This window comes from Scyliorhinus canicula, chromosome 6 (assembly GCF_902713615.1).
Source record: "Scyliorhinus canicula chromosome 6, sScyCan1.1, whole genome shotgun sequence".
Lineage (NCBI taxonomy): Eukaryota > Metazoa > Chordata > Chondrichthyes > Carcharhiniformes > Scyliorhinidae > Scyliorhinus > Scyliorhinus canicula.
Genome location: NC_052151.1, coordinates 42,227,003 through 42,249,278, shown reverse-complemented (window position 1 = coordinate 42,249,278; position 22,276 = coordinate 42,227,003). Strand labels below are relative to the sequence as shown.

The following is a 22,276-nucleotide window of genomic DNA, read 5'->3' as shown; positions in this document are numbered from 1 at the left end:
TAAATCTTGTCTCTAAGCATCTTTTCCAATAATTTCCCTACCAATGACATACGGCTCGCCGTCCTGTAATTTCCTGGATTATCTCTGCTGCCCTTCTTAAACAATGGAACAACATTGGCCACTCTCCAGTCCTCTGGAACTTCACCTGGAGCCAATGAGGACACAAATATTACTGCCAAGGCCCCAGCAATTTCCTCCCTTGCCTCCCTCCGTATTGAGGTAGATCCCATCAGGCCCTGGGGACTTATCTATTTTAATGCTTTTTATGATGCCCAACACCTCCTCTTTATTAATATCAACATGACTCAGAATATCTACATACTCTACCCTATACTCCTCATCCACCAAGTCCTTCTCTTTGGTGAATACGGAGACAAAGTATTCATTTTGTATCTCTCCCATTTCCGCTGGTTCCATACATAAGATTCCCTCAAATATCCTTGAATGGACCAATCTTTTCTATGGCTACCCTCTTGCTCTTTACATACATATAAAACGCCTTAAGATTTTCCTCAATCCTGTTTGCCAATGACATTTCACGACCCTTTTTAGCCTTCCTAACTCCTACCTTAAGTTCCTTCCTATTTGCATAGGAATATAAATTCTTCAAGGGCTTCATCTGTCCTAAGCCTTTTAGACCTAACAAATGCTTCCTTTTTCTTCTTCTATGTTTTATTCTTCTCTCCTCTTCTGAAACCAGCTCATTCTCTGCTGTCAGCATTCTTGCAGCCATTACACCCCTGCCCGCTGGAACTCTTTTCCACCAAATCCTTTCATTTTTCCCACCTTTTCTGCCTTCGAAAGAACTATTTCTGCAATTTTGTTTTCACCTCCACTTTTTTGCTTGCCCATCAGTCTTTGTTTCCCTCCATCCCTTAAATGGACTCAAAATGTCTTTAGGTGTGAGGAACACTCTCGACATTAGAGTTTTGGAAGGCTACGCACATTGTAATTAAAGAGCGAGATATAAAACAACAGCTCTGGAAAGGAAAGACTTAATAACAAGAAGTGGCGGATATAAAAAAATGGTAATTTCTCAGTCGAGAAATAAATTATCTGTGAAGAGCCTCAGTAATTGATCCAAGGACCAATTATTCCTCATAACAGACAAAATGGGTGGTATATGCATAATCTCCATACGATCAAAATTAGAGGTAGCACAGGCAATGGAAAACTATACACAAAGAAATTAAACTGATTATCTGGTGGAGTGTGTGGATCAAAACAAGTCCCCCATATCTGAATCCACCCCCACAGCGCCTTGTGAATTCAGCTCTTACTGTGAGTGTACTGACTGCTAAATGTCAGAGAATCGTAGAAATTACAGCATCGTGAGAGACCACTGCATAGGTGCCCAGTGCTTGTTTTTTGACTGCACCTGGTTCCTTCAGTCCCAGTTCCCAAAGAAATGACAGTACAGAGGTAACCAATAAACATTTGGTGACTGGGCCAGTTGATGACAGATGAAATTCAATGTAAGTTTAAAATAGTAACTAGGCAGTAACGGGATCCAATCTGGAGTGCAGGTTGCATAATCATTATTAATAATTTGTTAGACCTGCTGAAATTTTTCAGCATTTTCTCTTTCATTTCAGATTCCAGCATCCGCAGTAATTTGCTTTTAGTTTTAATAATTTGTTCACCCTCCGACATTGAAGAAGACAGGCAGAATAGCAGTGCATTTTCCATAGTGAGGTGGCTGAGGACTGATTAAATCAATTTTTGATAGGAATGAGTCTCCTTCGACAATCACTCGCTAATGAGTATGATTGTCCATCTAAAGAAACTCAAGTGTTATTAGTCATGGGTCCTGTGGGTCCTTGCATGACCAACAAGCCCGATCCCAGAGCTGCATCTCTGACCGCACACTTGGTAAGTGTTTCCGGGAGGTCAGATCGATCCTTGGACTCCAGATCCCTGGTATTCTTTTCTCATGCTCCTTTTCTGGACCACCTCCTGCTGGTTATGATTGAGGATCTCGATTCTTTTTAGGTGAAATGCCCTTAGTTATTGTTCAATGTGCTGAGCATTGTCGGTGATGCTTCCATCGATGCTTTCTCAGCTATGCTTTCTTATCTTGAGCCAGTTGCATCCCACATAGATTTTTCAGTTTTGGAGTTACTTCTAACAATCATGTTGCCGTTGCTCAGTTGGTAGTACACTCATCGGGTTGGAGATTCAAGTCCACAAGCTTTCACCATTGGAAAGGGAACGAGCAAAACCGATCTGACCAAATTCTTTGTCGTGGTGATGTTCACCTAACGGGGCACTTGGGTTAAAAATGAGGACGGTGCCAAAGGGTGTCGAGCTGTGGGCTAAACTGCTGAAGGATCACAGAAGCACATCATATAAAGGAATTCGAGAGACATGCAGATGCATTTCTAGCAAGAGAGGGGATTGAAGGATTATGGTAAGAATGTGGGTTGATAAGGGATGTACAAGCTTCAACTTCAAACAATCCAAACGGTAAATCATAGGTTAATCACACAGATTTCAAAGAATATCAATCAATATTGCAAGAATTTAATCATTTCCATAAAGTCGTTCACTTTAATGCCAGGTTGAATGAATTGTACTTTCATACTGATGTATAACCATGAGGTACTTTGGCAGTAATATCTTCACAGTTCCAACAGAAATAAAAATTGCCAGTGTTCAATATAAGGGGTTTTGTTAATCTAATAAAAATTTTATTTACACGAGTTGATTATAGATAACTAACCTATACACAAATACGGTGAAACAAGATAGGGTATACCCAAGTGTCAAGTGACAACCAAACCATAAAACTCGGGCTGGGACTAGCAGCAAAATGCTAAAAAGGCAAATTCATCAAGATGGTATTTTTTTCCAAAGCACTAAATGGGGAGTTATTTCTGTATAAAAACCTTCCAGTCAGTCTCACAGATGTTGGCTTATCCATGGGAGATGTGGTGTGTTTTTAATTCTTTATTACACTCCTGAGTAAAACCACTACCACAAACATAACAAAGTGTTCATTCACCTGGAAAACATTCAAGTATCTCAGCGATCAGTAATTTGTTTCTCAAAACATTATTTTTCCTACGTCAGACATTGTATTTTGAAAGACAACAGTTAGGCAACCGATAGGTGTCATCAAACGGTGATCAGTTGGATAATTCATGGCCACTAGTTCCAAGTACTCATGTTTCTGAGGCCTGATGAGATGTTAAACTGGTTTCAGTAATTCTCTCCACCTTAACCTCCAGGATTCGCCTTTGCTTTGCAAACCTGCAAAACCTCTCGGGTCACGCTCTCCACTGGGGTGAAAGTTCGGGTCTCTCATTTTCCACGGAAATGAGCAGCTTTGACCAGCGTCTCACATGCTGCTGTCTCCATGGAAACGGGCCTCCTAAGCTGGCATCTCCATGGAAACGGGCTTTCCCAGGCCAGCCTTTCACAGGTCTGTTATCGCCATAGGAACACGGGTCTGCGGGCATCTACTTGCATAACATCCTATAGCCCCCTCACCGTTAAACACTTTTACCCCCTTGAAAGATGGGGGCAAAACAAAATTAAAAGATTCATCACCGCAATAACAGAAAGAACCTGTGCTGGGAGCTGCTGTTACCTCAGAAAGCGACACAGTCGGACAGCAGCACCATTACTTCACATTCAGTACATTTAATATAGATTTAGATGTCTGGACAGAGGGGGGAACTGAGCTTAGTTTTTCTATGGGTGGAGTTGCAGTGTGGAAGATTGACCTCTTCCCCCGGGGTAGTCAGCCCCAGGCTGCTCTTGTGCACCCACTGCAGCAGAATGGTAAGAGAGCAGCCTTCCCGCCTATCTGCCCATCCTCCTGGGGAGCAGGAAGATGTGTTTCATCTCTCTCTGGCAACTGGATTTGAAGTCATACCTGAGGAATGAAATGTCAGTGCAATAAACACACAACAACAGCCCATCGACCCAGATTTATTTTGCACACCATAGGGCCATGGTCATCACTCCCATCCCGCCCCAGCAGGATTTGTGTGGGTGAATGGCTAAGATGGTGGGGAGTGGGGTGTTTGCACTATTCTCCAGGGCGTTCCCGCCACCCACTATTATTACTTCCCTGAAGTCAGGTGCAGGATGGCCACCGAGCCTAAATGCCTGGGAACCTCATTTAAACACATCATCGAGAGAGGCTCGCCATTTTAACCACAGGCTTGGATATTGCCTGATAAAAGCAAATTACTGTGGAATCTGAAACAAAAACAGAAAATTCCGGACAATCGCAGCAGGTCCGACAGCGTCTGTGGAGAGAGAATGAAGCTGACGTCTCAAGTGTGGATGACTGTCAAAGCTGAAGAGAACTGAAATAGGGTCAGACCTATACTGTTTTTGGACCGGGTGGCGTGAAGCGATGGAGCTGGATAGAGGGCCAACGATAGGTGGAGATTGACAAAGATGTTGTGGACAGAGAGAGACAAAGGAAATGTAAATGGAGGTGATTAAGACTAAGATGGGTGCTGATAAGAGATTAGAACGTGTTAGTGGCAGAACAAAGGTCAATAGTGTGGCAACGGCCAACTAGTGACAGGGAACAGATGGAACAAATAGGGTGGGGGAAGGGGGGAGACAATGTTGAGGAAAAAACAGATTATTGGAAGATATGAAAATAAATTACCGTAAGAAGTCTTACAGCACCAGGTTAAAGTCCAACAGGTTTGTTTCAAATCACTAGCTTTCGGAACACTGCTCCTTCCTCAGGTGAGTTGATTCACCTGAGGAAGGAGCAGTGTTCTGAACGCTAGTGATTTGAAACAAAACCTGTTGGACTTTAACCTGCTATTGTAAGACTTCTTATGTGCTCACCCCAGTCCAACGCCGGCATCTCCACATCATGAAAATAAATTGATAGAAATAAAAATGGGCTGAAGGTGGAGGAGAGAGTTCACAGTCTAAAGTTGTGGAACTCAATGTTAAGTCCGGAAGGCTGTAACATGCCTAATCAGAAGATGAGGTGCTGTTCCTCCAGTTTGTGCTGGGCTTCACTGAACAATGCATCAGGCCAAGGGCGGACATGTGGATGTGACAGCAGGACGGTGAGTTGAAATGGCAAGCGACAGGAAGGTCTGCTTATCGACGGACTGAAGGTGTTCTGCAAAGCGGGCATACCGTGCGTTTGGTCTCTCCAATGTAGAGTAGACCTCACTGGGAGCAGCGACTGCAATAGACCAGATTAAGGAGGTGCACGTGAAGCGCTGCCTCACTTGAAAAGTGTGTTTAGGGCCTGGGGTAGTGAGCAGGGAGGAGGTAAAGGGGCAGGTGTTACACCTTCTGTGATTGCATGGGACTGTGCCATGGGGAGGGTGATGGAGGAGTGGACCTGGATATCCCGGAGGGAATGGTTCCTACGAAATGCTAACAGGAGGAGTGAGGGGAAGTTGTGTTTGTTGGTGGCATCAAGCAGCAGTTGGCGGAACTGGGGGAGGATGATTCTTTGAACGAGGAGGCTGGTGGGGTGAAAAGTGAGAGCAAGAGGGACCCTATCCTGGTTCTGGGAGGGAGGGGATGGGGTGAGAGCAGAGGTGTGGGAGATGGGGTGGACACGTTTAACGACCATAGTGGGTGGGAACCAATGATTAAGGAAGAATAAAGACATGGCAACAGCACCGTTTTGGAAAGTAGCATCATTGGAACAGATGTGAAGGAGGTGATGGAACTGGGAGAATGGGATGGAGTCCTTAAAGGATGTGGGGCGTGAAGTCGAGGTAGCTGTGGGAGTCAGTGGGTTTGTAATGGATACTAGTGGATAGCTATCCCCAGAAATTGAAATAGGAAGGTCAAGGAAGGCAAGAGAAGTGTTGGAGATGGGCCATGTGAAGGTGATTGAGGGGTGGAAATTGTAGACAAAATTAATAAATTTATCCAGGTCCAGACGGGAACATGAAGTGACACCAAAACAGTCATCGCTGTACCGATAAAAGGGTTGTGGGATGGGGCGGAGTGGGATTGGAACAAGTATTGTTCCACTACCACATAAAGAGACAGACTAAACTGGGACCCCTGCAGGTTCCCATAGCCACACCTTTGGTTTGGAGGAAGTGAGACATGTTAAAGGAGAAATTGTTCAGTGAGAGGCCAAGTTCAGCCAGGCGGAGGAGAGTGGTGGTGGATGGGGATTGTTCAGGATTGTTAAATAACGCCTGAACAGTTATTCCCGCCACTATAAGTCCTCCCCACCTGGGTTATAACCCCTCCCCACTCCCCGCTTCTATCGCAAACCTTTCAAATCACCGCCTCACCCCAAATCAGAACTTATCTCACCGGGGCACCATTTCCTTGGGTCCCCAGCAGTCAGAGGTCCACCAATTTTAACATTCCCACCAGCTGCACGGCAAGAGTCAGTGTTGGGTTAAAACCAATGAGGTGTCACACTCTAGGAAGCCAATTGCCTGGCTGACAACCCCCCCCCCCCACCACCACACCATTCGCCCAGTTCCCAGTTCCCAAGTTAAAATCTACAAGGAAAGTCAAAGAGGAAATCCTGCGACAGAAACAAAAAGTAGCAGGACATTTTTTTTGCATCAACATTTCCTCTCCAGTGACAGCAACAGTACAGAGACTGCTCCTGATCGAATAATTCATTTATTCATGGTTAGGGATCGGAATTGCACACAAAATAAATAAAAGGTGAGAACCCCCAGTGTGCCCTATTCTGAGCTGGCACTGTTGATTCTTTTGAAGTTGTAAAACATATTTTGGCTTATCCATGCCTGTCATAACCTTCACACGTTTGCCTCAAACCTGCTAAACCTGAGTGCTTCTAATGACGGGGATTTTTTGTATCCTTGGCCTTTCCCATCACCTTGGACTTCCTCCTGTCTGGCCTCCTGCACCTTTCATCAATACTCGGTATGCACTCAAGGTGCCACACTTGATCGTTACTGGCTCGAGGGTAAACCGCTTCTATGTAATGTCGAATAAGCCTTAAGCGGACTGGATCCAGCTGCTTCTTGTTACAGGCGCCTGAATGGTTGTACTGTAGTCTGAGATTTTCGGAAGTGAATAGCTCCGGGAAGATCCTGACAAGAAGCCGGGCGGCAAAGTTCCCAATTGACAAGCTGTCCTGAACTATTTCCTTTAACTCTTTAGTCGAAAGTAGATGCTTATTTGGGACTGGGAAATCAAGAGTGGGCACGGTTAGTTCATCAAGTGCCAGTTTGCAGAAGTTCCTGTTGTACCGCTCTGTTCTCTCTGGTGCGAGGAGGACGGCTTCCGTTCTGACTGGCTCCGGTTGCACTGACGTTGTGGGCTCTTCCTTCACGGTGACAACAATGGTTTTCTTCCTCTGTTGTTGATAAACGCGCCTCTGTTCTGTATCTCTACGGCGACACCTCTCGTCCAGCTTGGAAACAAACTCTTGATTCCATGCCTTGTCGCACTTGGCTCTGGGGTACATCAGCTGCACGTAGTGTCGGATCAGCTTTATCCGGACTGGGTCCAGTTGCTTTTTGCCAAGAGAGCCACTACAGTTATACTGCTTCCTCAGGTTCTCCGGCGTAAAAAGCTCAGGGAACAACCTCACCAACAAGCGGGAGGCAAAGTTTCCAATGGACAAGCTGCTCTCGTAAATGTTTTTTAGCTGCTGTTTGCTGAGTACGTAGTCTGGGCAGTGTACTTCAAAATCTGGAGGGGGGATGACGAGGCTGTTAAAATCAACGGGCATAAGCCAGATTTTCTTCGACTTCTGGGTGGATTTATCCAAGTCATAGTTGTCATTGCTCGCAGCCGTGGAAAGACTCGGGGAACACCGACTTCCATTTCTGATGATGTCAAACTCGTATCCATTGGAACTCATACTTGCTAGCTCTTCATCCACCTTGCGGGTGACCTGCTGAAACCAAATCTTGTCTTCTTGCATGTCGGGGAAGTAGATTTCTACGTATCTGCGGACAATCTGCAGTCTCTGCGGATCGAGCGCCTGCTTTACAGACGAACCGTAACAGCTGGATTGTGACGCCAAACACCTCATGTCAAATAGCTCTGGAAAGAGTCTGTGCACCAGCAAAATGGCAAATTCTCCCGGAGACGAAGCTTCATCCAAGTACTCGCTGATCTCCTGGGGTTCCAGAACCAAGTCCGAGGTATTACTGCTGCAGGAATCCAAGGACAGCCCTTCATCTTGTGTGCTGTTGTCAATGTAGCAGTTTGGCTGGGGCTGTTCCACCACACGGTCTGACTCATAAAAGCTGATCACCTTAGCGTTCTGCTGGCCGCTCTCCATTTCTCTCTGTGCCCAAAACCTGTTGAAAAAATCGCTTACTTGTGGCAGGCACTCCGTCTGCCAGACGTTGCCATTCCTGGCCGATGGATAACAGACCTCAATGTAGTTTCTGATGAGCTGGAGGTGGAGAGAGTCCAGCTTCTTCTCAGACATGGAGCCACATGCATTGCAGCCCCTGCTGACCCCCTGGTCTTCAGTGAAGAGCTCAGGAAAGAGCTGCACAAGCAATCGACAGGCAAAGTCTCCAGCGGAGGAGCTCTGCTCCAGGACCTGCTTAAGTTCTGCATTGTTGAGCTGGTACTCGGTGGGTGGCAAGAACTCCACCACCAAATCACCGGGGTTCACGTGCTTTTTAATTCTGTTCACCTCCAACGATAGCAGATCGATTTTGCTGTGCAGCTGGGTCATGGTAGAATTCAAAGTGTTGAGAGTGAAAATCATTTTATGGATTAAGGAATACAGGGTTGAATTATCGTCAATACCCTGGGCTGACAAGGCGGAACAGTAACTCTTGTGGTTGTCATTAAGATTTTGCTGTTCTAAGAGGTTGCTGAGGTAAACTCTCTCTGAAGACTCAGCGGTGGGGTGCTGATCGACAGTCTGTATGTTTCGCCGCTCTGCTATTTTGTGCGAGATGCTATACAGTGGCTTCCTGTACGAGGGTTTGTCCTGAGGACCATCTTCACATTCCATCAACAAATCTGTAGTGGCCTCCTTTACTTTGCCCGTAACATCGGAGTTTCCCTGGGAAGATACTGCAGAGTCTATGCCGTTTAGACTTGCAAACCTGTCCTTAAAACACAAAGTGCAACATCTTTAGTGAATACTGCACAGTGAGAGAATACAAGCAAAAGTATGTGCTGTCCATATATTTTACACCACCTCTATCTCACCACCGAATAGCAAATGTTTCCCTACATTTTTCTACTTGCTTTGTTCAAATAATATTCAACTTGAGTAGATTGAAGGCTCGCCGTGCCACTACTCAATGGGTGTGGTGGGCACTTTACATTACATTTAAAAAAAATAAAGTGCAACGCGCACCAATTTCTATTCCACTGAATAACAATCCAACTACACTAGTTAGGGAAGGTGGTGGCCTATTGGTATTGTCACTGGACTAGTAATGCACTGGAGACCCTGGTTCAAATCTAAAAATGTGGAATTAAAAGTCTAATGATGACCATGAAACTATTGCGATTGTCTTAAAAACCTACCTGGTTAGGGAATGAAATCTGCCATCTTTACCTGGCCTGGCCTACATGTGACACCGGATCCACAGCAATGTGGTTGACTCTTAAATGCCCTCTGAAATGGTCACTCAATTCAAGGGTAATTAGGAATGAGCTGGCCCAACCAGCGACACCCACATCCCATGAATTATTCCCATCCCATAAATGGTCCCATGAATAATCCCATTATTATTATTATCATGAATTGAATTTTTTAAAATCTGAACACACAGAGGGGAAGAATATTGGGCGGGATTCTCTGTTGCCCAATGCCGAAATCGGGAACGTCAATGGGGTGGAGAATTGTTCCCGATGCCAGAATCGGGGCAGGCGGCGGTTTAACGCCAGGTCATGCTGCTCCGCCCCCCTCCAAATCAGAACCATCGAGGTGCGCAGTCGCAACTATGTTTGCATATCATTAGCGAGCCCACCCACGGTGCTTCGCCTCTGAAGGGCCGAGTTCCCGACGGCGCGGGCCACATGAACAGCAACGTAACTGTGACCAAGAGCTCAGTAAAGAGGGGAATCAAACCTACATTCGACCACAGCAGAATAAAGTGCATTGGTACTCCAAAGCCTAGCCCTGTCATGTGGCCCTAAGTTAAAGCACATTAAAATATAATCAATAACATTTAAACAGGGTATTTCTTTGGAATAAAGCGTGACACAGCATTATCCAAAGAAAGATTAAAAGATATTTGTATGGTTAGAATATACTGCAGCGTGGGCGATAATTACCTCACTGATAACTCTTCTCCTTTTACAGATGATGGCACTCTCGTATTCCGGAATCAGCTCACCAAAACCATTTTGTATCAGCGTTCGTTTTGCCGTATCCTGTACATTGTTGGCCTCTACAGCTCTATCTGGACTGCAGCCACCCACATCATCTTCGTTGGTGCTAATTTCTGCTTTGACCCTGTCAATATCGACCTTTGTCACTGTGAAGGGAAAGGAAAACATAAAGCTATCAAGTTATTTTTTTCCCACAATACGAGAATAGCGTTCATTGATTTCTCAGTTCAAGCTTTATTTTGAACTCAAGCTTTATTTTGCTCGACCTCTTTCCGACAAACAAAATTGTAGTTGACTTGAACATCAGAGTTACAACAGAAGGATATTCAGGGAACTTCAGTACCGTGGATATTTACAGACTTAGGCAACTGATAACCATGCCTCTTTACTGTGAAAACAGGCCTTTGTTTCAACATTTATGAAGTTTATATAAACGCAGTTTGGCAATTAACTTAAAAGCTCTAAGGACTGTCAGCAGTAATGACCTAAGGATATAGATTTGAATGCACAAGACAAAGGCAACTCTATGGTAATATATTGAGGCCTATACCCATCCAGGTGAAAATTCTTAAGATATTTTATTGTTCAAACCGAATATCTGAGGCTAAGATCCAGTAAACTGGAGAAGCATACAAATTGTCTATTCATGAGACTACGTGCAGTGACTGCAACTGGAACGGGCTCACAAGTTGATATGAATTTCACCCACCGCGCCCCCAATGACTGTTTACGAATCTAATTGAGGTCCCCAATTATTGTGATATCAGTAGATCCAGTGACGCGTTTTGCTTTTTTACAAAATTGGAAAACCCAGGCATTCACGAAAAAAATAAAGTCACAAGGTTCATAGCTCCAATCGAGAGCTTGACTTCACAAAAAACAAATAACAGGAATGCTAAAAACTTCACTCTACCTTCAGTAGTGTGTTACGTTTCAGATCTTAAAAGTATAATGAACTCAAGTTAGCTGGAGTCTAAACCAAATTCTTTGACTCACATTTCCATCGAATTGCATACCCCTCAATAAACGCAAGTCAAATATTCGCAAAAATCGGGAGATTAAACACTTGCCTTGAGTACTTCTTCAAAGGTTTATATAAAGGTTGCGATTTCTTGAGCCATCTGCTTATTTCTGGAAAGGTTTTCTCTTCAAATCCCTCTATCCATCCCACTGTCACAAACTTCCCATTCAATACAGGTGTATCTGACACCTTAAATGTTGCCACCTTGGCTCAAAATGCTCCTGGTTCTAATGGCCTTTGGCTCTGAGGTTTTCCATCTAAAAGTAACTCTACCTCACCCTTAACTTGGTTATCCCAGGAGTTCAAAGGTTTTAAATTATTTGAGCCAATACACAAAATTTCAACTGAACTCTGTTTCAGATGTTTTCCCTTCTTCAGCCAGCTTGTTAAACCTGAAACTTAAAGTTCTTGATGATAGAATCACACCATAAAGTTCTGTTGACCTTTTCTCCCCTCTATTGTTTAGATCCCAGGCAACCTGGTCACATGATAATTTTCTGGAAGCTGGGTGTTGTGCCGGAAAACATATCCAAGAGAAACCTTGGGCAGAATTTCCTATTTTTGAGACCAAGTGCGGTGCCAGGCGGTTTTGGCAGCGCCCACCCCATTGGCCGGAATGTCGGGAGCGCTTTCCTCATTAAGCGCTTGGAAGCTCATTAATTATGCACATGCAACTATCATGCAAAATCAGATGGTGTGTCTGGAGCTGATTCAACCGCCCACCATCAGATGTTAGATTCAAAGGTCCGAGTGTCATATTTAAGCGCCAGTCCAACACATACATCTCACTCTTTCCAGCCCATCTGTCGTCAGGACACGTACAGAGATGTCTTCCAGCTACAAGAAAGCCAAAGGCCTCAGGAAGAATGCAGCACCCCGCTTTACCCAGCAAGCCTTCGAGGTCTTGATCAGAGGACTTGGGGCGCAAAGCATGTCCTGTATCCCAGGGATGGCTCCAGGAAGCACACCAACCTATTGTCTCTGGCCTGGGAAGCCATCGTAGAGCAGGTCAGCATGGGAGGCATCCACACCCAAAGCACCATCCAGTGCAGGAAGAGGATAAATGATCTCATCTGCTCTGTCAGGGTAAATCATCCTTCAAATCCCATCAATATGAAATGATATGAAATGAAAATCGCTTATTGTCACGAGTAGGCTTCAATGAAGTTACTGTGAAAAGCCCCTAGTCGCCACATTCCGGCGCCTGTTTGGGGAGGCTGGTACGGGAATTGAACCGTGCTGCTGGCCTGCCTTGGTCTGCTTTAAAAGCCAGCGATTTAGCCCAGTGTGCTAAACCAGCCCCTCTCCCCATGACACCAGGCACTCAAACAGCGGCTCTATTCATGGATCTCACACAACCATTGACGGGGCACACGTATCAATGCTCTACTTCTCCGATGGCGATGTTCACATCACCACCATCCCATCTATCATGTTGCTCACACTCCATCCTCTGGCCCTACTGAGAAGGTTCAACACTCACAGGGAGCATGCATCTGATCCAGCTTCTGCTCCATCCCTTCTTACCACATGCCTTCTTTCATCTTCATACAGATCAAGCTTGCTCAAAAGAGGCGCAAAAGATTTCAGACTGGGGAGGGACAATTGACATCAGTGCCCCTATTGTGTTATTTTAAAATTAATTTATGGGATGTAGACTTCACTGGCTTGGCCAGCTTTTGTTGCCGATCAGTGAAAGAACGGCGATATATTTCCAGGTCAGGATGGCGAGTGTCTTGAGAAGGCTTCAGCCGACTGGGGAGGTCAGGGATCGCTCATTTGGGGAAGGAGAGATCAGCCTTTCCCAGCAACGTAATACGGATCACAGTTCCATCACTTCGCTAAGGCCTGACAAACACAGTGAGTCACATACACAGTGAGTTATATTGCTTATGCTCATCAACTGAAATGCTATTCTCTATTTTCTAGGCACTAGCATGTTGAGGCCCACGAGGCAGCTGAGCAGCCACCCAGACCATGTATGAAGAGGAAGCTCTGGAAGAACCATCACAGCGCTCACACACACCCTGTTCCAGTGCAGAGACACACACCTCAGTGAGGCTCTCGATCAGGCTCGGGCCGACTTTCTGGAGAACACCTTACTGACACAACCCTACAACAGTCAAAGGCAGGGATAATTAACCCAGGTCTCTGGCCTTCAAAGCGCTGCTGGAGAACATCCATCCATCCGCTCAGTCCCAGTCAGATGATGAGCCTTTGGAAGCAGCCGTCAACTCAATGCTGGATATGTGGAACACCAGGCAGAGTTCAACACTCATCAGACTAAAGTCAATGATGGAGGAATCCGTCAGCTTTCAGTCTGATGTCATGTCTCTGACATGAAAGCACCTCGAGATCACCTGGGGAAGGTTGGCGACCACCATGGAGCCTTTGGTCCAGCAGATCTTGCTGGATTGGTGCTCAGCCCCACTTTCGATGGCCACGCGCCCTGATGGGCACCATCAAGGTGTAGGCGGATGAAATGAGGCACCAAGACCTCCCTCCAGGTGCACCATCTCCTGCAGGAGTCAAGATGGGCCCTCGGGCATCCAAAGGGAGAATGAGCGTTAGCTGGACACCCCCAGGGCCTGCTCTCAGTACCCTCAGAGGGTGTGTAGCCACTTTCAGTCCTCCCTGTGCGTGACCCCATACACTCCAGCTGCTTTGGCTGTCGAGGGCGAGTCTACTTATGAGCAGGTGACCATCATCAGGCAGAGGCCCAGGTCACCAGAGGACGTCCGCCAAGGTCATCGCCAACATCAGGAAGTAACATTCAGCAAGTTGCTTCCACCTCTGCTGAGGATGTTGGAGCTGCACCCAGGCGTGGTGGTAGGGTTAGGATAGTGAAGACATTTTGATGTCGCTTTTGGGTCACGGGTGTGTAAACAAAGTACCCTTTTGTGAATACATTTGATGGTGACGTAAAAGTTTTGGTCAACTGAAGATGTTGTGACCTTGTACATTGGAATCCTCTTATGTCACGATTCAGCATCCTCCCATTCATAGTGTTCCACTGTGAGATGAATATTCATGTGGTGTCAAACTCAGTTGAGCTAGTCTCCGCATCCTTGCGTGATGTCAGGGAGATTAAATCTCTATTTGAAGTGTGCGGTGTAAGAGTTTCTAAAGAACACCATTGAGTGAGGGAAGCTCATCAGCATTGACATTCTAGCAGCATTTGTGTCTCCTCAGTGGTAGTGGAAGAAAACATACACGGGAAGACATCCCCACCCATGCAGCAGTGTTTGAATCATTAGATGGCGGATAAATCTTTAAATCAGCTTTTATTTTGTCTCTCTCGCACACGCTCGCCTCTCTTGCACGCGCTCGTCTCTCTCGCACTCGCCTCTCTCTCACACACTCGCCTCTCACACACAAACTCGCCTCACACACGCACTCGCCTCTCACACACGCACTCGCCTCTCTCTCACGCACCCGCCTCTCTCTCACGCACCCGCCTCTCTCTCACGCACCCGCCTCTCTCTCACGCACCCGCCTCTCTCTCACGCACTCGCCTCTCTCTCACGCACTCGCCTCTCTCACGCACTCGCCTCTCTCTCATGCACTCGCCACTTCTTCACACGCACTCATTGCCTTCTCTCACACATACACACTCACCTCTCTTCCTCTCATGCACATTCACGCATGACTCTCTCTTGCACCATGCATACTCAACTCTATCTTGCACCACACACTCAATTCTCTCACACCCACGCACTCAATTCTCTCACACCCACACTCAACTCTCTCCGAAGTCCCTTAGCCCAGCAGTACACTCCTCCCACCCTGCCTCAAATCAGGGTACTTCATTTTGAGCCATCTCCATTTCTGTGATACTACAAGATGCTGGTGTCTCTTTTATTTGCAGACAGAATTTAATTCTCCCTCTCTCACTGTCCCGTGTGCCAGATATATACCTGGAGCCTCAAGATATGAAGATAGAGCTTGCTCCTGTTGTTCTCCAACACCCCCCCCCCCCCCTCCAACAATTTTGGATCTTGCAGACCTTCTGATGGAGATTCCTACCCTCCCCTCCACACAAGTCCACCGCTGGTGATGTGCCCATGCCACATGTCGACCTGTACCCATTTAGAGGCTGTGTACCTGGTAACCTACCGAGATGAACTCGCCCCTCCGCCCCAAACGGAGAGCTTCACATCCCATCCCCCCCCCCCCCCCCCCACACACTTTTATTATGTGTTTACAATCTACAGGCTGCAGATGTCTCCAGTTACCATCACCGTTCCATCTGCAGCACAGTCCAGGGACAGCCAAGTCCAGGGGCAGTGACTGTGAGACAGGCCTGCACACCAAGCTTTGCTGTTTCCTCGGGAGCACAGATCGTTTGTCCCTCCGCGCCAATGCACACCGTGCTCCCCATGATTCCTCCTGCTACATGCCCTCTGCACCCCTGGACTGTCTCTAGTCTCTGCCATCTGATTGTTAGGTTCACACAGCCCCTGGTCTGCCTGTAATCTGTGACTCCATGTCACATCACTGCAAGAGTGTCTGAGCTCTGTGAGCTCTGACTGCAAACCCCAGACCAACGGCTTGAACATTCACAGAGTTCCCCATTGCCATTAACTCTAAGAACTACATTCTTCACGCCCAGATCAACAGCCACCAACCTCCTTTTTGTGTCTCCATGCATCCCACTGCTCATGTGCCACACTGACAGCACCTCCCCTTCCTATTCCAGAGTCTGCATGCATACCCTTCCAGTTAAATTTTTTATCCCTTTCATGCCCATGTTTATCATGTACCAGCTTCCCACCTCTCAGTCTACCCATTGTTACTCAACCTCCTCCTCCACCTCCCTGCCCCTCTACCTTCCATCGTGCCCACCTTCACCCACTCATAGCCTTTCCACAACCATCCTTCTCCACTGCCCCCCCCCCCTTGCATTTTTCCTTCTCCCTCACAGCCCGTTGCACAGCCTTCCTTCTCAGTTGCACCCCCTCCCATGCTCGTCACCCACATCCTCACCTCACAACCCATGCCCGGTTGCGATGTTCATTTGTGAGAGTGGAGTTCTGCCTGAGTATCCCAGCACAGTGATGCCCTCATGGACAATGGTGTCAGCCACTGGGAGCATTCCCCAATCCTGGGAGCAGTACTGTCAGTGTCTGCAAGTGGAGTCCCCACCACAGTCCTGTCTTTGTGGACAATGTAGGTAAAGAGCAGAAGCAGACCTACAGCCCCAGCATTGCTGTGTTCATCGCAACAAGACAGGTGCAGTGCTATGGCAGGTAGGCTAAGTATGTTGCCCTCACCTCGAAATCCTGCGTGCTACTCATTTTCAAACGGTTTTGAGGCTGGCATAATGTCTCGCTGCTATAAGATTGGAAGGCGTGAAGAGATCCCAGCGAGCAGCCGTTTTATGAGCATTCATGAGATGTAAATGAATGTAAATGGTGTTGACGCCACTAGGCAGCGGAATCACCGACACACCATTAACCCACCATAGGGGGAATTGCAAACTGTTTTGAAGCAGCCGGGTTTCCAGCTTTTTGCCTGCCGCTAGATTCTTCGCCCCCGCCTGCCACCAAACCTGCCATGGGTAGAGTGGGAAAATTTCACTCCGAGTTCTTAAAGAGACCATGGCCCTTCTCCCCCCCCCCCCAAACACAATATTTCCTGTTATTGCTGCAACTTGCTAACCACATGACATGACATGATAGGCTCAAAGTGCTTCACCCATGCAAAAGAGACGGACATCTTTATGTATGGGGAGATAGGTTAAAAGATAGCGACGAAAGGCAAGATAAAATAAGTACGTTTCGAGGAGGAAGATTTAGAAAGAGGGGAAATAAAAAAAAATTCAACATCAGAAAAGCGCCGTTTCCACGTAATTTCCGGCCGCGACCGTGGGGAGCGGGCCCCGAGGCCATCGTGAACCTCGGCCGATTTCACGACGGCCATCCCGATTTTTATCGGGAGCGGAGAATACCGCCCTAAATTTTTTTAAAAAAATAATCTTGTGCATCTTACTGTATGATTTACTCAGTTCATTATTTATAGCAAAATTGCCAATATATTTGTGCATTATTAACTTTTTTGATAAGAGTTTTCTTAATTATGGGATTTAGTGCCCTCCAGGGCCCACCTACTAAAAAAACCACTGAAGTATATTATGAATTATGATATGCCTATTGCCCCAATGGAAAATGCCAATCCGAGAGACACTAATCCTCCAGCAATATATGTATGCATGCAACCTGATAAGACTATATGATAATTAACATTAAATTAATTAAAGGGAATTAAATTTAGGCAACTGAAGAGTATCCCTATTATTGTTCCTTCAGGTATACCCTGACACTATGCTTATTTACAAAATGATCTGGCAAGCAGTAAACAATAGGTTGCCGTGGAGATAACCAGTATATAAATTTTTCATCAGTCAGTGGTAGGATAAATGCTGCTATTGCTAAATAGTCATACATGTGAATAATTTTTTAAAAATCAATTCTCCACAATTCTACAAAGGTAGAGACGCAGTCTCCCTCCTGCAGAGGGCTGGAGCTGAATAATATTGTGCTCCAATGCTGTGCTAAGTACTGTACAGTAGGGAATCCTACTTTGTCACAGACTCTCCAAAGTGACTCCAGATGCTTTTTATGGTTGGTAAGACCTTCACGTCTTTTATTAAATAATCTCTTATTCTGTTTTTCCCACCCTTTCCATTAAAATGCTTCTATCTCAAGTCCAAACCCTGCCACTGGTCAGGATTATCCAAGAGAGTAAGCTCAACACCAGACTACCCTTTCTCATTGCAATCTTAACTCCTCAAACTTCACTCCCATCACTGTCTTCGAATACCTTCAATCTGGTATGTTTCCACTAACACTGTTTGTGACTATAATAATAGCAATAATCTTTAATAGTGTCACAAGTAGGATTACATTAACACTGCAATGAAGTTACTGTGAAAAGCCCCTAGTCGCCACACTCCGGTGCCTGTTCGGGTACACAGAGGGAGAATTTAGAACGTCCAATTCACCTAACAGCACGTCTTTCAGAACTTGTGGGAGGAAACCAGAGCACCCGGAGGAAACCCACGCAGACACGGGGAGAGTGTGCAGACTCCGCACAGACGGTGACCCAAGCCGGGAATCGAACTCGGGTCCCTGGCGCTGTGAAGTTAAAGTGCTAATCACTGTGCTACTGTGCAGCCCATAAAATAATTTCTGCCGTGAGTTGGATTCGAACCGAGGTTGCTGTGACCACAACGCAGAATATTAACCACGATACGATCACGGCACCACACATCAGTCGGCGTTATAAACATTAAAGGCTGTCTCTGTCCTCTGCACAGCACTCGGTGATGTTGACATCTCCAAAGCTCCTTTGCACTGGACACTGCTTTGCATGGTCCCATTCCTACTTGTGACATCGGGAAAATCACATCTCTTGTAATGACATTTACTTCCACATGGTCAGCAGGGTATATTTAGCAGCTTCATCTCTGGTTACTGTCCTCTCTTCATCCACATGCACCCATCAGCAGCATCACTTGTATATTTTCGGGAATTTGCTGGTGTGAAAACACATACCTCCTCTTCTCTGTCAGAGTTGCTCTCTTGAACCGCTGCAGTCCATGTGGTGTGGTCCATGGGGAACCTTGGTTTCTTGTCTGTCCCTATGGTAAATATCAAATTACACACCCTTTTCACCCTCGAGGCTGTCTCCATCTCTGCAACATAATCCGTCCCCACCCCTTCATTACCCCCACAGCGCTTGAAAATCAGATTCTAATCTTTGTCATCTCCAGACTCAATTCTCCCACAGCTCTCCTTGTTGGCCTCCTGAATGTTCTGCCATCTGCCCCCAGTCCCACTCCCTATTCACAGCAATTTTCGATGGAAGAAAGGCAAAGAATTTGCTGTTTTATTGCATTCTTCACAACCTTGGGACAGGTCAACATTTTATTTTACAGCGATGCACCTTTTGCAGTTGTAATATGGGAAAACTTAGCCCCCTATCTCTAACACATCAATTTCAAAATTCTTGTTCTCACCTACTAGTTCCTTCGTCAAATTTAAATTCCACAATATCCTTTTTGCACTGCTGACTTTGGCACCTTTTGGATCCACTTTCAGCCACAGCCTTCAGCCTTTTCAGTCCCACATTGTGGAATTTCTCCCCTAGAGTCTTGTCATCCGCGCATGCGCGGGTTGCCGGTTCCAACCCGTGCATGCGCGGATGACATCAGCGTGCAGACGGCACGAACCCGCGCATGCGCGGTGCAGTCTTTCCCCACCGCCACCCGGCAAGACGTGGCGGCTTGATCTTGCCGGGCGGCGGAGGGGAAAGAGTGCGTCCGTTTTGGACGCTGGCCCGACAATCGGTGGGCACCGATCGTGGGCCTGTCCCCTCCCGAGCACAGTCGCGGTGCTCCCGTCCAAATCGGGCCCCTAATGCCCCAAACGGGCATCTGGCGCCCGTTTCACGAATGCAGCGACCAGGTGTGGTTGCTGCCGTGGTGAAACGGGCGTGAAGGGCTGGCCGCTCGACCCATCGGGCTCGGAGAATCATGCCGAGTGGGGTGGAGATCGCTGGGGGCGTAAAAAATGTCGGGAGGCCCTCCCACGATTCTCCCACGCCACGTGGGGAGCGGAGAATTCCGCCCTTAGAGTATCCAATTAATTTTTTCCAATTAAGGGGCAATCTAGTGTGGCAATCCTCCTAATCCCAGAGCCGGGATCGAACTTGGGGCCTCGGCGCCGTGAGGCAGCAGGGCTAACCCACTATGCCACCGTGCTGCCCTACACAAGATCATTTTAAAGGGATGCAGTGTAGTATACAGGGTTTGCAGAGCCCAACCAGTTACATCCACTTCCCGTAAATGAATTTTCAAAAAAATCACTCTCAAACTCAATATAAAATTAATGATATTATGATTGCTCGTCACAGAGGCTCCATTTCTACATTCACTAAAAATGTCTCATTGCAGAATATTGGGTTTATGTGCCTGCCAATCACAAGTTTGTGCGATCCAGGTGTTATTACATCATTTGTCTATCTGGCAGGCACTGGGTACGAAGCTAGTACGAAGAAACATTAGAGAAACTACAGGAGTTACCAGGAGCCACTAAAAAAGGAACGGAAAATAAAACAAATTCACGTTCCTGCTGTAAAGTCAGTGCTTCCCTTACAACCTTTGTCCACGTATTGTTGAATCAGTCTGCAAATCTGTGTTTCGTCTGTGTATGGCATGAATCCCATTACATTAAGAAGGCCTTTCCTCCTGCTCCGCCCCCCCCCCCCCCCCCCCCCCCCCATACCCCCGGCAAAATAATAATTATAAAGGAATTTACCACGTGCTCCTAACTCTTCATCCTTACTGACCGAAGGGTTTTGAACTATGAATGGTGATCTGGGTCCAGATTCTTCATTCTGCTCTGCAATGTTCATTGTCTATTTGGAATAAAGAACTCTACAGTTAAATACAAATTACGTGAATAACGACTAATAAAGCTATCTGGGTTAACAGCTAACAAAGCTAAATATTCAGTCGTTCTTGCCAGACAAACCCTTTTGGATTTATCCGTTTTCTGGGGATAATTCATTCGACAGTTAATTTGGCCAAGGCAAAACTTTCACTCTGCCAAGTGAATGACAAAAGTCTGAGAAAGAAATGAGTCACTTATGCTCAATTTATCTCTAGTTTCCAGACTAAATGTTATGTTAACTCACTTCTTCGAAAAGAAAAAAACTTTTTAATTATCTTATGAAACACACCTATTTCATTTCCTGCATTTGAACAGAATGAAACTGTTGACATTTAAGGGATATCTGCTCTTGTAGCAGCTTCTGCTCACAGTGAGATTATTCGGAGAAATTGTCCACATAACACTTTCACGCATGCAGCACACAACAGAAATGTTCTTAACAGAAGTAAATCAGTGGAAGTTGGCATTCTGGGGAGCAGGTCCGGCGTAATTGGCTTTTCTCACCACAACATTTTCACAAAGTTAAAGCAACAACTGCGGTGAGTAAAGTGGAGAAGATGCACCCATTCTGAGAAGTAACGTCAACACTTCCCAAGGAACTTTTATTTTGACCTTGGGAAATACAACATGACCATTATGGTGTGATGGGGAGTCAACTTGTTTAACCACAATACCTGGCGTCATTATAAGCGACTAGGACATGGGGGTGGGTGGTTAGATGGCAGACCCAAAAAAAAGTCACCACAAAGTTGAATACTCCTGGACTCCAAGTAAATCTGAGTTGCAGTGAGTTGAGTGGGTTGGCCATGCCCCTTGACATGGGGTGGGCAGGGTCCGGTGGAGGCACCTCTACCCAACCAAAGGGGGGGGGGGGGGGGGGGAGGAGACACAACTCAAAAGCTGGAAGGCGGAAGAAAAACACTCCACATCCTCATCGCATTGAACTCACAGGACCTCCAAAGCCTGCAAAGAGGCAGGGAGCAGAAGGGATTGCACATTGCTGTCAGGGGACCAATCACGGGGCAAACTTATTTAGTGAGAGGAAGATTATAAAGGGGGAGGGGGACACAATTCCTTCAGCCCCAAGAGCCTTGGTGAAGGTGGAGTGAGCAGCTCTTGGACACGGACAGCGTGGCGCCATGACCCTTCTGCAGGAGTTTCTGGGCAGATTAGATGTGGGGTTTTATTTAGCACTCACTGCACACAGAGGGGCAGACCCGGGGGGGCAGCCGCTGTGTTCGCTGTGAAGGAGACAGACAGCAGTGTGAGGGCCGCCTCACCCTTACCTACCCCCGGCCGCCTGGCTGAGTCTGAGCCGCCCGGACCCGGCTCCGCTCCCCCGGCCGCCTGTGGAAAAATGGAGCCGAGTTTTTCTGTGACTCTGCGTGTCCGTGACGTGACTTTGTGTCATTTCCGCAGCCAGGAGAGAGGGAAGAGAGGAAAGGAAGGAGAGGGAGAGAAACACCCCGGAGGGGGAAGGAAGGAGGGGGGAGAGGGGAAAAGGGGGGCGAGGGGAAAAGGGGGGGGAGAGGGGAAA

The 22,276-nt window shown here is 46.7% G+C and overlaps 1 protein-coding gene and 1 long non-coding RNA gene across 3 annotated transcripts in view; one reads left to right on the top strand and one right to left on the bottom strand.

The window, feature by feature from the left end:
- Positions 1-10,372, top strand: part of LOC119967124 — a 22,971-nt gene extending 12,599 nt beyond the window's left edge. The window contains exon 3 of the long non-coding RNA XR_005460922.1: positions 10,235-10,372. This is a non-coding gene — a long non-coding RNA (uncharacterized LOC119967124). The remainder of the gene's footprint in view (positions 1-10,234) is intronic.
- On the bottom strand, positions 6,576-22,178 carry bend3 (BEN domain containing 3). Of its 2 annotated transcripts, XM_038799237.1 has the most exons (4): positions 22,026-22,178; positions 20,605-20,704; positions 10,207-10,409; positions 6,576-9,028 (listed from the first exon to the last, which is right to left on the bottom strand). In XM_038799237.1, the coding sequence occupies exons 2-4, from the start codon at positions 20,699-20,701 to the stop codon at positions 6,776-6,778; spliced, it is 2,553 nt and encodes an 850-aa protein (XP_038655165.1). In that variant the 5' UTR covers positions 20,702-20,704; positions 22,026-22,178; the 3' UTR covers positions 6,576-6,775. The 2 variants fall into 2 exon arrangements, with proteins under 2 accessions (XP_038655165.1, XP_038655166.1); XM_038799238.1 differs by lacking the exons at positions 20,605-20,704; positions 22,026-22,178 and having other exon boundaries at positions 6,576-9,023; positions 10,207-10,334.
- Between the last annotated feature and the right edge of the window lie 98 nt (positions 22,179-22,276).